The 18,177-nt window shown below is 49.1% G+C and overlaps 1 protein-coding gene across 2 annotated transcripts in view; it reads left to right on the forward strand.

Moving 5' to 3' along the window:
* The first annotated feature begins 8,709 nt into the window (after positions 1-8,709).
* RPH3AL (rabphilin 3A like (without C2 domains)) overlaps positions 8,710-18,177 on the forward strand; it is a 42,841-nt gene continuing 33,373 nt past the window's right edge. Inside the window, exons 1-2 of one of the 2 annotated variants that reach the window (XM_030027976.1) lie at positions 8,710-8,859; positions 16,699-16,810. In XM_030027976.1, the coding sequence (XP_029883836.1) occupies positions 16,734-16,810 (77 nt within the window). In that variant the 5' untranslated portion in view covers positions 8,710-8,859; positions 16,699-16,733. Of the gene's footprint in view, positions 8,860-15,719; positions 15,742-16,698; positions 16,811-18,177 lie in introns of those variants that run through there. The other variant, XM_041126453.1, reaches the window with a different exon arrangement.

The raw sequence follows: 18,177 nt of genomic DNA on the forward strand, positions 1-18,177 counted from the left end.
GTACGTACCATGACAAGGATAACCCCGTTGTTATAGATGTGCTCTGTTTTCCTTGTATATATCCTGTGCTTCTCCAGAATGTCAAATCTGAGGGTCTGATACAATGAATTTTTATAACAAAATAAAATACTGTAGCTAACAATTAGATTACAAGCCAGGAGATGAGGGCTGGATTCCAATCCCGATTTTGCAGCTTGCTCAGTTTCAAGTACCAGGTAAGTTTGTGTGCCTGCAAATCGTTTTAGCCTCCAGACAAGGTATCCAGTCATTCAGCTGCCCGGAGCTCAGTTTTCCCACCTGCCGCAAGGGCTGTGCTTGCTGGTTTCAGGACCAGCAATTCAGATGTGAACACCTGAAACGCTCAGGTGTAATGCAGTGAGTATTATTTTGAAATAAACTAATAGCAATAACAAGGGGTACTCCAGGACAAATAGGCAGTGTGGAAAGGAGCACTTTCAATTGTTGAAGTAGTCTGAGTTGCAGCCATATTTTAACTAACGGGTTGGTTTGTTTTTAAAATATAAATGTCCTGTTCTCCACACATATATAAGACAGTGAGTAATCAGTACTAAGCTACAGAACTTGTTGGAAGATATTTGAGTGACACCACTGGTTGCAGCTCAGAGACTGTGCTAGCTCGTTCAGCAATCAGGACCAGTCACGCTTGCTCCTCCGGAAAATAACTGCAGCAATCTTCTTTACATACTGTGCAATCACTGCTTGTGCATGACGCCCTGCGATGAAGTAATGGGGAATGCCTGACACTCAGGCATGGCTCGGTGGGTAAATGTTGCTGCATATACAATTCGTACCGTTTCCTTCTGTTCATCTTATAGATACGCAGCCTTTCTTCCTCTGCTGCAGGATCTTCAAGACTGGTGTCCCATCGAAGGCTTTCATTTAGATGATCAGAAAGACCTTGATCTGTTTGACTAGAGTCCAAAATGGTGGAAATTGATGCTAAAACCTTGTTTATTTCTGCATCCATCTGAATCTCTTTTACATTATTTTGGGCTGAGTCAGGGTTTCTCCCAGAACTTGGGATTTCAAGCAATGGAGGGGAGTGGGTCTGCTGCTTTCTGGTTTTGTGGTGGTTTTTATCTGTTAAAACGATAAACGCTGTTAGCAAAAATGTATGCATTGCCTCTCAGGCTTTCCTGCTTATTTCATAAAGAGGATGATGAGACAAGTGCATGCTGTGCCTTTATGTGCCCATTAATAAGAAACCAAATCTATAAGAAAATATTAATGGCCTAAAAATCTTATTTTTAAGTGGGAAATATCTATTTATCGGATTGGCTAATATAACGATTCTCACATGTAAAATGTATTTATTGAGGCTGTTAATGCATTAATAGCACTTCTACATTGGCATCAAGTTCACTGTGCATGCCTAACTCGATTTAGGCAGGAAATTGATTCTTAGTTGTTGGGGATATTTTTTTAAGCTGTTACCCATTAATACAGCAAGCGATGTGATTGTTTGGGAGTTTTTTTTCTGGCAACTTTCAGGCACCTTTTGTACTAACATACTGGAAGTGAATGGCTATTCCTTTTTGTGGAAGATTTTTTTGAAATTAACGTCCCCTTTCTGTAGCTGTAACAGCAACTCAACCCCACTGATGGGAATTTAAATCAGTGCCGTGACTCATGCCCATGGAACAGTGACTATTTAAACAACTATACTGTAGCTCACCAAAAGAAAACCACTAAATATTTACAGCATCCCAAATCTTAGGCAGTTTATGAAATTTCCTACTTCTTGACAGATGTCTTATGCCTCCTACTGCTTATGCTGTGTAGTTACATGTACTCGATCTTTTTCTTTTTTTGGATAGGTTTGTAGCTGTATACAAAACTATGTATAAACAGGCTACTGGTTCAGTGAAAGGTGTTGAAGTGCCATAGATGATTTCCTACGGAAGGTTGTTTTTTCTCTCCACAGCAGTTGTCCTGCAGGATGGAGGGAGAGCCGAACACCGTATCCTCTGGCCAACACGGACAGGTGAATCCGAGCTGCCTTCCTGCTGGTACGCACGCTCAAAGCCGTGCGTCCCTTCATGTCTGTGCAGTGTCAATTGCACAAACGTGATGTTGAGCAATGGTCACCTACCAGCCTGGTGCACACATGGCTTTGCTCCATGACCCCTTCCCTGCCCAGACCCTGCGTGGGGTGTTTTGGGGACAGCTACGAGGAGCATGGCAGCTTTGGGGGGGGGAGAGTGGCCTTTGCCCGTGCCTGCTGCGGCAGCCAGCCCAGCTCACCTGCCCGCATGATGGTGGTGGTGGTGGCACTCCTGCGCGGCAGCTGATGATGATTCTTTCTCCGCGGTGGCTTCGTGGCAGGGGCCTGCGGTGGAGCGGGGCACGGGCAGCCCCTCGCCCCCCACCACCTGCCGGCACCGCTCTCCTGCCTGCGGGGCCCTGCAGCAGGCTGGGCATGGCCCCCCACGGCCGCCCTTGAGCCTGGCAGGGAGCAAGGGAAGGAAGGTCAGCAGCCCTGGCCCAGCCTCCCTCCTTGTCCATGGCACCCCCTCCATCTTCTCTCCCCTCAGTGCCTTCCCCCTCCATCTCCCCTCAGGTTTTGCCCTTCCATCAGCTCTTCCCCTCAGTGCCTTCCCCTCCATCTCCCCTCAGCTCTTCCCCTCAGTGCCTTCCCCCTCCATCTCCCCTCAGCTCTTCCCCTCAGTGCCTTCCCCTCCATCTCCCCTCAGCTCTTCCCCTCAGTGCCTTCCCCTCCATCTCCCCTCAGCTCTTCCCCTCAGTGCCTTCCCCTCCATCTCCCCTCAGCTCTTCCTCTCAGTGCCTTCCCCCTCCATCTCCCCTCAGGTTTTGCCCTTCCATCAGCTCTTCCCCTCAGTGCCTTCCCCTCCATCTCCCCTCAGCTCTTCCCCTCAGTGCCTTCCCCTCCATCTCCCCTCAGCTCTTCCCCTCAGTGCCTTCCCCTCCATCTCCCCTCAGCTCTTCCCCTCAGTGCCTTCCCCTCCATCTCCCCTCAGCTCTTCCCCTCAGTGCCTTCCCCTCCATCTCCCCTCAGCTCTTCCCCTCAGTGCCTTCCCCTCCATCTCCCCTCAGCTCTTCCTCTCAGTGCCTTCCCCCTCCATCTCCCCTCAGGTTTTGCCCTTCCATCAGCTCTTCCCCTCAGTGCCTTCCCCTCCATCTCCCCTCAGCTCTTCCCCTCAGTGCCTTCCCCCTCCATCTCCCCTCAGCTCTTCCCCTCAGTGCCTTCCCCTCCATCTCCCCTCAGCTCTTCCCCTCAGTGCCTTCCCCTCCATCTCCCCTCAGCTCTTCCCCTCAGTGCCTTCCCCTCCATCTCCCCTCAGCTCTTCCCCTCAGTGCCTTCCCCCTCCATCTCCCCTCAGGTTTTGCCCTCCATCTCTCCTCCCCTCAGCACCTTCCCTTCCACCTCACCTTCCCCCTTCACCTCTCCTCCCCTCAGCACCTTCCCCTCCATCTCACCGCTGCCATCCCCCTTCCCTTTCCTTTCCACTCCCCTCAGCGCCCGCCCTTCAGTGAGGTCTCCAGGGCAGCATGGCGCAGCGGCAAGCCTGGGCCTGCCTGCTTGGCCAGGGGCCCAGCGCCATTGCTCTGTGTGAACAACCCTGCCCAGCACAGGTTTCCTCCCCTGTGATCCTCTGCATGTGTAGGTACTGGGGCTTGCCCGAGGTAATATGGCTACACCATGAAAGTATTGGCTTGTCCGAGGTAGTACAGCCCTGGCAGCAGGTGAAGTATTGCAGGGCTGTGGGGTTTGCAGCACAATGGTGCACAGGGAAAAAACAAACCCAAATCCATTGCAGGCAGACCAGCTATTGGGGTCCTTCCCACCCCTCCGTAGTACCTCAGCTCTGGAAACAAAGGTGCTGAGGGAAAATCCCCTCTGCCTTTCCCCACATCAGAGCAGTGAAGGTACATGTGAAAACTTCTGAGGTGACAATAGCTCTCCTGAGTGTTTTGGGCCGGTGCAATCCTCAGATCTCCTGCCCTTGCTGCTGCATTGTGGTGATGGATGTTTTAACAGCCTCACCGGCGAGGGAGATTAGCGCATCTCCTTCGGAGGTGAGCCTGGACGAAAAGCATTCACAGGAACTCTAGCAACAGTTGTTGCAGCAATGCACTGCTTATTTGTCGTCCTCTCCCTGGAAATAACATGAGGTTTAATCCCGGTTTGGTTGCTTTCTCCCCCTCCCTGCCTGCCGCTTTCCTTCTCCTGATCTATTTAGATGTGAAATTTGGCAGACGCTCCCGCTTGCATTCAGACAGGTTGTGATGAAATCAGGCTCCCAGGAGGCTGCTCCCACAGCGGATCCCTGGGCTGCAGGCAGCACTTCTCTGACTGCTGCTAATGGTTTGATTTCAAAGTGTCAACAGCAGGGGTTTTGCAGTGATGGTTATTACTAATTCTGTACAGCAGCCAGCAGGTCTCCAAAGCCTGCGTGTGGATGAAAGGGATGGTGACACAGGGCAAAAAGGCAAGGAAAACGGCACCAGAAGTGATGGGCTGTAAATAATTCATTCAGACTGAAAAGTGAGTACAATATTTTTAGAGAACAGCTGAGGGAAGGGGATTACTTGTAGCTAGCGGTGGTTGTCATTAATTTTATTATGATAAAACCTGACTTGCCAGCCAAAATAAGAACCCAGTGGTGGTAGCTGGCCTGAGCTACATACAAGGAAAATCATCTTCTGACAGCTCCTCCCTGGAGTGCCAGGACAGGTAGTATCAACGTTTGCCTGGTTAATCTGCTCCTTCTGCTGCTGCAGTTGGCCAGGAGGATGCTGGGTGGCGAGGTGCTCCCCAGCAGCAGATAATTTTATTCTGAAGGGGCATTGTCCCCAGGCAAATCCCTGAGCCTCTTACTGCTTTCCGTCACTTTTTTCTTTAGACTGAGAGTCTCAAACTCTGCCGTGCCCAGCACAGCCAGGCTCCAGTCTCAGTGGATGTTCTACCTGCAATTCACAGTAAAAATACTCAGAACAAACTTTCCACAATCCTCTGAAGGTTTCACTGCGTCTTGGAGGCAAACATCTTTTGAAAATAAACAAATAATGAATTCATAAAATAGAATTCCAATTTGTAAACCCTTGCCAGGAAGGGTAATTGCATTCAAGCAGTAGATCTAATCTATATGTGTAAGGGTTGTTAGATTTGTCTTCCAATTTGCTTGAATATTCCTACTGTCCTCTTTAATTTTAGCTTGAGTGTGAAATGAAGTAAAGGTACCGTTGTATTTTTTTCCTTTGGTGAGATGGGGTGTTGTGATGACCCCCCGTTCAGTATAAAAATCTGGGTAATGCAACAGGTGGGTGCATCTGAGAGGAGATTTGTGAACATGCCTTATATCCTGACTGGAAAAATTAGTAATTTTATAAGCAATTATATAGATCTGGTGACAGGAGGAAGGAAAATTGCACTTTTTGACTTCAAATGCAACTACGCTGAGAAATTCCTCTAGATTTCTGTGTGGAACGAGTTTACTCCAAAACGCGCATCATTTTCCTGTGCCAGAGATGAGCTGAAATTGCGTATAGACCTATTGTACTGGGCTACTACGGAAGTCTTCTTGTGAAATGTTTAGTTGATGCTGTAGGCTTACCTTGAACAAGGAAAAGACAATTAGACCTGAGACTTGTTTGTGCAAGCAAAGAGAGCAGTGGATCAGAATGGGGAGCTTGTCTTTAAAACAGGTAAAAAAACAGCTTAATTTGTTGTGAAGCATCAGTATTCTTTAAACGTTTCCTTTGTCTTACGTATTCTTGAGCAGGTGTGCTCTATAGGCATGGGTTTTTTTGTTCACATTAGGGACTGAATCATTGACCTTTTTATTGAGGAATGATAGAGGGATGAATACAAATTGAATCACTGATGACCAAATAGTAGGGGATTGCAATCAGAGTAACAGCTTGGAGAAAAATCCTGGCCTTCTTGCTGTGAATTGTAAAGTGGCTAGGCTGAGCTGGAGTGGTCAGGGTGATGGGAAGGGAGTGCCAAACGTCTCTGGCTGTGGCAGCTCCTTGCCAGTTATCAGCCTGTGTCCCTAGGAAATGGTCTTTCAGAGAGAAGCAGCCAGCCAGTTTGGCCTTTGGTTATTCTATGTGTTTAAAATTGCTCATAATTAATACTCTTATTATGTGTATTAAAACACTAATCGTCCACCTCAAATTCTTGTGTCACGTGCTGAACAGACAGATGATGAGAATCCTCACCTGAAGGAACCTGTGATCTAACCAGAAACAACCACCGAATTGCAGAAAGCAGACCAGCAGTGCAACGCCTCAGCTCTGATTGCCCGGCAGGACATGGCTGAGAAGGGGAGGCCAGACCCCTGCTTACCGGTCCAGTGTCCAAACTGGGAATCATTTCCTCTAGCATTCAAGGATTGTTACAATTAGTATTGTTTTGTTGTACAAGAGGGCTGCTTCTAAGCATCGGTAGCTCTTCTGGAGGATAACTTCATGCCCACAAGTTTAACGTCTCTGAAAATGGTGGTCTTTATTTTTCATTTCTTGAGAAATACGCCTGTCTGAGGGTGACACGGAAAGGCTGCTCCCCAGCATACAATTATGTGCTGTGCTGAAAGGAGACTGGATCAGCTTGGGGCATCTGCGGTGCAACTGTCAGTATTGCTGATAGGCCTGCAGGAGAAGGTTGCTAGCCGTTACAGTCCTTGTCATGTGTATATTTAAAATCTCTGGCAGCTGTGATCTGGTGAATAATTCAGTGAAACCCATCACCGACAAAAGAGAGATTTTGAAGGGTTCTTTGGGTGGAATTGGAAGTGCCTGCTTTCTGAGAAACGAGTATATTAAAAATTGACTTCATGCTACCAAGATAAAACTCATATTTAGCCTTTTTAAATTTTTAACGTGATGTCATATTTCTTCTCTGTGACTTCCAGCTCTCAAGGCCCAGCCTTGCAGTCGGACTCCGAAGCATCTGTGGTTCTGTGGGGATCCCGACAAGCAAATTCAACAGCAGAATGGATACAGGCTCTGAGATGTGTGTCGTTTCCGGTGCCTATTGCTCCTGCCAGTACAGCTGGTTAAATGAGGTAATTTATCTTTTTCCTGAAGTTGGCTGAACAGCATGTTTAATTTATTTATATTATTGGCCATGTGGAGGACTACCCTGGTGCGAAATGTCATCTTCAAGTGCTTTCTTCCACAGAAATACAGGCTCTGTATTAATGCAAACACTGCTTCCTCTGATGTATTTTTCAACACTTGCCTAAACCAGAAAGCAAAATATATACTCAGACTTGAAGTCGATTTAGGTAAAAGGTGGCTTACGGTCCCTAAGCTTATCCTGAGGTCTTGTGGATGTGTGGAAGTGATGGGGCTTGCAGGGCCACCAGGTTTCTCAACAGCAGGCTCTGAACAGGCAGTAAAAGCATAGACTGAGGATTTCTTTTCTCTTCCTTTCTTGTTTCCTTCTCTCTTTTTCTCTCCCTCCCTTCCTGTCACACGGCAAATTTACTCACTGCATCCACTGGACTTTTAGACAGTAATGAGCCCTAATTTCTGTGTTCACAGGCTAGTGCAAAGGAACAATTATTTTTCTGTGATTTTCTGTTTACTCACCCTATGATCCCAGGCTGTCACTTCACCAAGTGCTTTGCTCCCCGCTCCTCACACTCCCTGTGCTGCACGAGACAGTTATTAGCATTTGTACAGCCCTCCAAAATGCAAAGAGAGACACGTTCGATTACGATGAAGTGTGAAGGAGTGGGCTACAAGCAGTTGTTGAATGTGGAAGAAAAGCCACGGCAGTGCCTTGGTCCCTCATTCACTGCGCAGTGAGTTGGTTGAAGCAGGTTGGCTGGGTTTACCTCAGCACGTTGGGTCCACGCTGTACCCAGTTTGCAACCCTTTCTGCAGACTGAGCTTTTACTGACATGGGGACCCTGTTCACAGGACCATCCACAGCGGTCCCGGGAGAAATAGCTTTGCTGTAAAAAAAGCGAGACCAAATTTTGCTGCTGATACCAGGCAACCTTCTGTAGCTGCTGTCTGTTATTAGGATTGCTCTGCAGATTTGGGCCCTTAATTTTTAAAAGTTATGAACTCCCTGCGGTTGTCCCTGGCCCAGCAGGTCACCTGCTTTGCTGCGGGGTGCTTGTTTTGAACTTTTTTTTTCCCCCTGCAAAATTCATTTTTGTCGTGGGTTGGTTTTTGCTGGGTTTTTTTTGTTTGTTTCTTGGGGTTGTCTTTTTTTGCTTCAGGGTTATGGGTTTGGTGGTTTTGTTTGTTTGTTTGTTTTTGGTTTAGGGGTTTGTTTTGTTTGGGTAGGTTTGTGTTTTGGGGGTTTGTTTTGTTTGGGTGGGTTTGTGTTTTGGGGTTGTTTTTTTTGTTTTGGGGTCTTTTTGTTTTGTTTTTAGTGGTTTTCTTTTAAGTGGTTTTTTTTTTTTTGCTACCAGCTTTCCTTGTTTGTAGTTTGTTTTTTTGTTTGGTTGGTTGTTTGCTTTTTTAAGTGCGTTTTTATTCTGCTTTGGGACTCCCGGGCGCGGCCGCCCTGTCCCAGCGCGCCCATCTGAACGCTTTGTCCTCAGACCCTCCCGGGCGGCTCCGCTCCGAGCACCGCCGTTCCGGACCGGGCCTTGGCGGCGGCCGGCGCTGGCGGGGGCGGGTGCAGCGCGGCGGCGCCGCCAGGGGGTGCCCGGGCCCGCGGGGGGCGCCCGGAGCGGAGCGGAGCGGGACGCGGGCGGCGCCGCCGCCGGGGCTGGAGGAGGAGGAGGAGGAGGAGGTGCGCTCCGTTTCCGCGTTGTCCCGGGGCGAGGGGACGGCTCCGTGCCGTATCCCAGCGTGGCCCGTAGCGGAGCCGGCTGCGAGAGCGGGACCGGGCCGGGAACCGGAGGGCAGGTGGGTGCGCGGGGAGGACGCCGCGTCTGCGGGGGGGAGCGGGTGGTGCCCCAGCCCGTAGCTCTCTGCTGGGAGGGAGTACGGGCGCTTCGTGCGGAGTTTCGAGTAGAGTTTCAGGTGTTGGTGCGTACTGGCTGCCTGGATACCTGCAGGGAAACTGCTGTGGCCGGGGCCCGTGGGGTACGGGTCCTTCTCCTGGTGAGCTGGGACAGGGGAGCTGCTTTTGTGGAGGGGGACTGGGGCATCCTGACCTGGAGCTCTGCTGGTGGGAGACTCTTACCCAAAATGCTGCTGAAAGCAGTCTGGAAACACAGCAAGGTGAAATGCACAGGGCTGAATTAGGTGGAATTCAGCCTCCTGAAGGTAACTGAATGTAAGTGACGGAGGTGTGGGGGGAAGGAAACAAGCCAGAAGTGGGAGGCTCAGAGTGATGTGTGCCATCGAAAAATTATCAGCCCCGGCATGCTTTTGAGAGCGGCTGGGCTTGTGCATTTTGTGTGATGGGAGCGGCCACGTGCATCTTACAGAGGATGGATTGTCGTGGTTCTTTTGGGCATGCCGACATGGGGTGATGGGTGCTTTTGTACGTGCAATTAAGAATGACATACTGTGCCCACCAGCAGGGTTTTTAGTCTGCTGCAGCGTGGGTCAGGTACTCCCCAGGGCCTGGTCAAAGTCCATGGCTTTCTTTTTTTCGTACCAACAACATTCAGGGTGGTAAAGGTCTTGGAGTTACGGCTGGCCATGCTTGTGTGTTGTTTGAAGGCATCCTAGGATGCCTAAAATCAATGCTACAGCTTAAGGATGCTGAGAAAGGATATTTCATCCTCCAGATGTGATGGCAGGCCTGTGGCTCAGAGCCATGCTGGATAGCAAGTTTTTGGCAAAGCCTGGGGTCAGGCTGCTCAGTAGTTTCTCTGACGGCCATGAACTGTGCTTTTCCTGGTTCACTTGAGGTTACCCGCAAAATAGGCTGGCATGTGGTTCTCCTGCAAGGGATTCCTTGATAAATGCTGGCCCGTGCTCAGTGCTTCCCTGCTATGTCCAATTCTTTCTAAGAAACTTGACGCTTCTCCTGAGGCTGGGAGGTGCCGATTCCACCCTGCCAACCTCCAGCCGCAGAAGGCCTCCTGAGCTTTTTAGCATATCAGAATAGCGAAATGAGTCTCTCTAATTGGCCATTTAGATGCTAATTTGCTTCTCCTAGGCCTATGCCAGATCAACCTGCCCCAGAATGTGAGTCAGAAAGAGCCTGCTGTCTTCATGAATTATTCACTTTGCACAACGCACCTGCCTGGCTGGGGATCAGAAGGAAATAGGGCCAAAGTCTGATAAATAAAGATACACCTTGGCAGGTGGAACAGTGCTGGCTTTCCTCCCCAGCACCCTACGGTGCTGGGGAGCCGGAGGACTGCTTTGCTTGGGCAAAAACTGGTTCTTTATAGCTTACCATATATCAAGTAGCCACACTAATAAGTGCCTCTCATTAATACTGGATTGTTGGTACTGTATGTCAGTTTTTCTGTAGAGCTGATTTTATCTTCCCACTCCTAGGACTGGCATGGACCTCTAGGGCACTGTATTTTATAAGCTTTTTAATGAGCTCTGTCTTAAAAGCAGTTAGGCTTTTTGCCACTATTGCTAGGATTGGGAAACAGCTCTCATGCATGGGAACCTTCTTTGTTTTCCCCCCCAAACCTCATCCCCACTTACTCCTTTTCCAATTTGGCCTTACGTGATAATGACACTTTTCTCCCTTTCCATGTGCTGAGGCTGATTTGTGTTTACCTTGAGCTGGACCGACCAAAATCGAATACACAGCTCTGAATGAGGTCTTCCCTCTTTCGCAGGTGCTGGTACTGCTTGGATTGAGCCTTCGTGGTGGGACAGACAGGTAGAAAGTCTGTCTGATTGGGTTCTTAAGTTGTTGTCCCAAAGCTTCCTGAGGCTTTGTGGTGTTTATTTGGACATCGTGTTTTCCTTGTCTCTGTTGGCCCAAGCCACGGAGCTAAAAGTCAAGTCTGATCATATTGGCTTCCTTGTGTCGTTTGGCTCTCCATCTGCTGCTAAGGGTTTGCACTATTGTGGGGATTTGTCACAGTAAGAAATGGCAAAAGGCCATTTCTCAGCTGTGCCCCTGTGTGCCAGCCCAGCGCTCTCCCTTCCTGAGAGCGGGGAGCAGGAGGGTGATGAGGATCGCTTGCCTCCACTCTGCTTGTGCTTCCTGCCTTCTTAGCCCCTATGAAACGTCGATGCTTGCAGCAGGCTCCTTTGCCGCTGGAGAGGCTATCAAACTGCTAGATGCAGATGTGAAGGGGCAGTTCAAAGTGGTTTGTGTGTGAGAAAAACTTTTATAAAGCCCTGATTCAGGCCAGCACTTGTACTGGCACAGTTACTCCCCTTCTCTGGCTCTGAGACTTGGCCGTATCTTGAAAGTCAAGTGTGTGTCTTCTGCCAGGCTTCTACAGCCCCAAGGGTTATTCTGTCACTTTAAAACAGTCTTGTGCTTTGAAATACAACTGTGGCACTAGGATTTTTAAAACATGAGGGGAGGACTTGTATCTGGACTAAATAGCCTTTCCCTGCCTGCTCGCACTTGTCTCCCTGCTCCGTGACTACTGTCTGGGAGGAAAAGGGACTGGCCAGCAGTGGGTGGGAGGCAGAGGCTGGGTTAACCTTATCTATCTCTACTAGTCATTTATCCTCTGTCATAGCAACAAGAGCAAACACTCACTTAGTTGCTACGGTTTCCCAGGGATAATGGGGTCTGGTGCACGGAGCAGAGAGTAATTACACTGCCTCTTTGCGGGAGCAGCAGCTAAAAGGAAAAACAGGCCAGCACGGTACCTGGTGCAAGCTGGAAGTCCTGGGGGAGGTGATGCCCTTAAAGCAGGCGAGTTAATTACACCGGCACAGCTCAGCTTGGGAATTGGGAACTCATCTCTGGCCAACTGTTTAATTTTTATTTTTTAAATGAAGTATTTAAAAAAAATTGCCTAATTAATTTCCTATAAAACCAAATTAATATAGACACGAGCTGCTTAGCTGAAATAACCAGGCAAATGAAAGCTGACTGGAGAGCTCCTTATGGGCCTGTATAGGACATTTTTGTATTTGCAGTGCTCTGAGGAATTCATGCTTCGTGGGCACCTGTAATCAGCCCAGCAGCAGGAGGGCTCGTGCAGGCTGTGCTTTCGCTGCCGTGAGGAGGTGTTTTCTGCTGCAATGATTACTTCAATGTCAACAAGACCCTTCAGTTTTAACTTTGATGTAGTCAAGGTAAAGTCAAAATGTGTTTGAGGTGGAGGAGTGGGGAAGGGACTTGGTGTAGCAAGATGATGCTAAAAGCGTTCGTGAGCTGAAAAAGCAAGCTGATAAATTTGGGACAGAAAAATGTTAAGTGTGTTAAATACAGCGCTACAGCCTGGCTCAGGAAGTGCATGATCCAGGAATCTCTGGAGGCTGGGAGGGTATTCTGGAAGAGTATTGCTGTGTTGTGCTCTGTTCTTGTACTCTTCTTTAAGCACTGGACCTTCAGCATGACCTGCTACGACTGTGCTCTGTTATTAAGGTAAAGATATGTGACGTTCATGTTGCTGTTCTGCTGAGAACACTGGCCTTCTTTCACAGAAGAGCCTGAAATTCTTTGAAGAGCATCATGTCAAAGGGCTGTGTCTGTGTACTGCTGTCAGCCAGGGCTAGATATGGGATGTGCCAATGTGGCAACCTTCTGCCATCGCAGCCGCCAGTTGTAGTTGGTGCTGAATGTGCTGGTTGTTGGGTCAGAAACCCTCCCGCTGCTGTTCTGCTGCTGCTTCAGGAAGGCGTGCCTGCCGCAGGATCCATGGCTGTGTGGCTTGCTAGGGTGGCATGGAAGGATGCTTACCTCTACCCAGCCTGCGCCTGAGCGATGTGCTGCCACACAGCCAGCTGCAGCCGACCTTTATCTTCCAGGCTGAGAAGTGGGAACTCTCCAGTGGGAAAGATCCTGCTCGCTTTGCTGTCTTGTGGTTGCTCTGCAGGGATGTGGGGCCAAGTCACCAGCATGACCCTGCTGCTGTTCCCTTCACTCAGACCCCACCGGAAGACTTCTCCCTCGCAGACTGAGGTCATGTTCTCAGGTGCCTCATTCTCTGGCTGCAGAGTCCAAGTCTCATCATGGAGACGGCAGAAGCAGCGCTACGTCAGAGCTGCAGGCAGAGATGTGCTCAGTTCTGCATCTTCTGAAATGCTCCTGGCCCCGTGCAAAGGGTTGGCTTGCTGCAGGGCAGCGCTCCTTCCTTGCAGCGCTCCCCTTAGCTTCTGTGCCAAGGGCAGCCAGGTGGACTCAGATTTAATGAGGCTTTGTTTCACATGATTTCCTCCATCATAGGAAAGGAACAAACAGGTGGAGGGTTTTTAAAGCAGGCCATAGAGTATTGATAAGAACTCCCTTTTAATTCTTAATTCAAGTAAAAAGCAGAATCTTGGAGTGGGAAGTTTCCTTTCTGTAACACTAAGTACTTGTGCTTCTCCTTTATTCTGTATGCAGTGTACTTGCAGCAGGGCCAAGAGCTGTGGGTTTCTCTTGCTCTCACTGCTAGAGACTGGCTGCTTTTGCCCTTTGTTAGCTTGTTGAGAGGAGCAGAGGACAGGGAGGGGATGGCTCAGTGAGGTAGGTGCTAACTGGAGCATTTTTGAGGGAGAATGCAGTGGAGGCTGACTGCAAGAGGGGGATGTTTCACCACAGCCCATAGAAATGACTCCCTAGGCTGGTGTGGTTTTGCTATCTTAGTGTTTCTGATTAGGCTGATTGCACTGTACTTCTTGTCCTGTACAGAGATAAGAGGGAGGATGCTTAATGCCTTCCAGATACTGGTACCATTTCTCTGGCATTGTTCCTGTGGCCATGCGAGATATTTTTTTCCCTCCAGTCCTGCTAGTGCTCCTGTTTCTGCCCCAGGAGACTGTGGCGTGCAGTTCCATGTCATTCTTGTTTCCTTCTCTGAGGTAGTTGTGTCAAGCCACACCAGGCTTTTTTCAGAAGCAAAGGTGCAAAGCCACCTGCAATGCCATTTTACATCAGAGGGAGCAGCAGATACCCAGTGCTGCCAGAAGAAAATGCTCCTGTAAATATTTTAGGGAATAGTCTATCTGAGGACTGTTCAGGGATATGATAGATCTCTAGGCTGTGTTTTGTTTTCCTTCTCTCTTTTCAGATGCTGCTCAGGGAATGGTGAACAGAAAGCATATGCTGAGTAACAAGAGGCAAAAGAGCATGACATTGCTTGTTTTTGTTCAGTCCTGCTGAGAAAAGTGCACTGTGGTACGAGGCTGGAGAATGTGTTTAGTTCTCTCCTGAGAAAAATGGTTAGCTGATGTGCTCTATTCTGACTTGCCTTCAGCTCTGTTAGAGCAGATAAAGCTCTGCAGAGGAGGGGCAGATGTATTCAGCACTGCTTTCTACCCTGAAAGCACAGCTGCTGGCAAAGCAAACTCCTCTGCCCTGACCGTGGTATGGGGCTCATCGCCAGCTCTAGGTTTTATGCTAAACATCCCACAGCTGCCAAGCACTGGTCACGTCAGTATAGTTGAGTGCATTCAGCCTTGCCAGTGGACGCTGAGTGTGTGGGCTGTGCTATTCTTCAGGTGTGCGTGAGTGGGAGGGAAGAGTACGTGGTATATCTGAAGATTAATTTAATATATGCATTTGTGTGGGGGGCTATATGTGCATATAATCCTGTAAGAACACATCACAGGCTTGGAAAATCTCTGGAAAATCCCAGGTCAGCCATTCTGTGTGAAATTGTAGCTTCTCTCTGCTTCTAACACTGGCCCAGGGGCAGGAGCCTCTGTATTCTTTTGCTGTTGACGCTTGATTGCTCCCCTGTGTGTGAGCTGCTGTGGGACATGTGCGTGGACTGTGTTCTCTCCTCGCTCGAGACTGTGAAGAAGATGAAAAGAGCAGGAGGTGTTCTGGGACAAAATGGAAATGCAAACCCACAGCATGCTCTGGCACCAAGCAGAACGGGGAAAGTAGTTGGTAAATTGAAGATGCCAGGATTCAAGGATTTCTTCTAGGGATGATCCCTTTCAAAAGTGATCACCTTAACTAATGTAGTAAAGGTTTAAAAAATTGTGTGCGACGCTTCTGTCTGTCCTTCCTGTCTCAACCCTCTTTCTCTGCCAAACCTTTCATGCAGCCTCCCGTCTCCTCCATGCCTCACTTTGCTGTACAGTTTGGACTGTGCTGCTGAACATTATGCTGAATTTTTAGAGCCTTCACCCTTTTTATACATCTTTCCCCTTGCACCGAAAGAAATCTGTGCTTCATGTGGAATTCCTCCTTTTCTCTCCTGCCTGTTGTAAGTGCTGAGTTTTCAGACTCTCCCCAGAAATTGGATGGTCAGAGAGGAGGGAACTGGTTCATTTTTTTTAACCGTTTTGGCTCTCAAGGCTGAAATGGAGTTTGGGAGGAGATAGCTGTCAGTTCTCTAACACGGGTTAGTGTTCCTGTGCTGGGGGGGTGAGTGCAGCGCGTGGCACGTGAGCCTAGCGTAAGGAGAGAGAGATCAATTTGCACAAGCTGCATGCCTGCCTGTGTAAGAGGTCCAAGGCCGTGCAGCCTGTGATGCCTTTGTGCCTGGCACAGAAGCAGAAAGCTCTGTGTCAGCAGTAGATAGCAAGCGTAGGTGCAGCACGCTGAACCACGGGCACTGCTGGGGTAAGTGTGCTGTGGATTGAGACTGGAACATGTGTTTTCTTGGGAACTACTGCACAGTTGGCAGGTGATATACCTTGCCTGCTATTGTATCTGCTTTGTGTTTGCCAAACAGCATTAAACACGTTATCTCTGCCCAGCAGGTATGGTTTCAAAGCTGGCAAGTGTCTGTTCTGGGGAAGGTAAGTATTAATACCTGGAAATTTATGCATTAGGGCTTGTGAGACACTTGCTCTGCTGGAGGGCAAATCCAGCTGGAGAAAAGCTCAGTGCATCAAGACTAGTTTTGCCTCCACTGTAATCTTTTGACTGCATCTGTCCCTTGGTGCTTTCCGTTCTTCTGAGCTGCTGGCAGGACTCAGAACTGCTTAACTGCAAAGTCTCTTTTGGGGATACATTTCTCCCATGAGCATGCGGAAGTTGGCTCTTGCTACCTTTACTAATGAGTTCACAGTGAAATTGTCATTGAACACAGGAATCACTGGTGTGACCATGCTGGTTACAGGAGCCGCAGTAGGAGATCTGCTGCAAGAGGTGCCGTCTTAAACATCAGAGAATGCAAACAAGCTGCTATTGTAGGCTGTAGTTATAAATATCAGGCTATTATGGAGGCAGTTTTAATGAACGAAATGACTTGCCACTGTTCATGCTGATTGTCGTGTGGGTTTTTGTTTGTTACCCCATTAAGAGGTAAAAAAAAAGCAACTGTAGCTGCTTTGTGTTCTTTAGATTGGCTTTCTCTGTCAGTACTGCAGCGTTGGGGCTCTAGAGGTGATGGGGCAGAGATTATTCTTACAAACAATGCTCTTCTCTAGTTTGAAATGAAAAATCAGAACTGACAAAGAGTTTTTGGCTTGTTTTCAGAGTACCATAAAATCTAAACTTCCAGCCTTGTCTTCAAGGTATTTGAAGGTATTTATTGGCTTATATTTTATGAGGATGATGGTATGTTTTTATCACTGTCTGCGGGCGAGAGTCTGTCTGCTTCCATCCTGTGCGACACCAGCAGATCACCTCTGTTTTGCTTGCCAGAAGAGTGGCCCTTCGGGATGGTTAATAAGGCTGTACCAAGCACTGCCTTGTGCTTTCTTGAGGGTGGTGTGGCAGCTGTGCTCAGTGCTGGTGTTTGTTTATTACAGGTGTGATCCCTGCCTCTCCTCCCCAGCCTGGTGCCATGGCCGACACGATTTTTGGCAGCGGGATGGGCCAATGGGTGTGCCCCAACGACCGGCAGCTGGCACTCCGTGCCAAGTGAGTCCTTACCACCCTCCTTCTCTCCTTCCAGCCTCAGCTCTGGTCTGAATGGTTTCCCGGTATCTCTGTGGAGCGCTGGCCCACTGGCCTTGTCCAATAGCCCAGTTGGGAGGCAGGAGTTTGCCTGTCACGCAGACCCCTCTGTACCCTAGAAGTATGCTGGTCGGGTGGGACAGGTGCCTGCTAAGCTGGGGCTTGGTGCTTGGCTGCTGCTCGGAGCTGCCAGCCTGCAGTGGAGTTCCCAGCGTGGCTGGTGTGTGGTGGGAGTCCATCCCACCAGCCCTCCCCTGGGTGAAAGGAAGGGCTTTGGAGGCAGGCTCGTATCTCTGCAGCACCCTAAATATAATTGAAAGCATCCCCCAGCTGCCAGCACTCTTTTGTTTTAGGAACCTGTCATTTGATCTCATTTTCCCCTGAAGTTAAATTACTGCATAACCTAAAGATAAATGGGATGGAGGTGAGTCAAGCACTAGAACTGCATTTGTTTCTTGGATGCTTTCCTTCTTTGGCAGCCAGTACCATGCCACTGCCACCTCTGCTCTTGTCTGAACCTTTGGGGTCAGCCTGCTGCAGAGTGTTAGAAAATAGGAGGTCACCCTGTGTCTGAGGGAACTACCTGACTGTGAACAGTGCACACCACTGCCACTTCTCCAGCCTTCGCCTAAAAGCCTCATTAAGACAGCTGTGTCTGATAGTGCCCTGCATTCTGCTAGCAGCTGTGACTTTATCCAGTGACCTCTAAACCCCTACTGAATGGTAATTAATTGAGCTGTGAAAGCTCCCGTCTGTCCCCAAGTGAGCTAAGGAGAAATGCTAGCTGCTGTATGTGAGGCACGGAGGAAAGTGGCTTGCTAAAGTCCTCATGCGGGCCTGGGTTAGACCAAGGGAAGAAGTTGCCAAATTTATATTTCCAAGCATGCCTGGTGATTTGTGTGTTTGAACTGAGGACCTTAGAGATGTGTGATCAGGAGGGAGGAGGGTGCAGGTAATCCCTGTGTTCAGGAGCCTGCTGTTGGCATTTGTCGTGTCTGGCATCAGCACCCATCTCCGCAAGGGTACTTCCAGGATAGCCAGCCCTAGGTGCACTAGTTTTCTTCATGGGCAGAGCCAAACAGGAGTGAGGACATGGAGTGGTAAAATACAAACTAGAGCAGAAAGGGAAATGAGAGGGCGGGGAGAGACAGCGCAGCACTCGGTGCTGCTGGAGGAGTGATGCGGTGATCTGGTCAGTGAGAAGAGACTCCTGCTTTGGGTGTTAGCCAGGGAACAGACTTCTCTGATGGAAGGCTGACATGGGCTCTGTATGCCTGGCAGGTTTGGCCTGCGGGGCAGGGCAGGGTTTTTGTGCTTTCCTTTCAGAGCTT

This window comes from Aquila chrysaetos, chromosome 10 (assembly GCF_900496995.4).
Source record: "Aquila chrysaetos chrysaetos chromosome 10, bAquChr1.4, whole genome shotgun sequence".
Lineage (NCBI taxonomy): Eukaryota > Metazoa > Chordata > Aves > Accipitriformes > Accipitridae > Aquila > Aquila chrysaetos.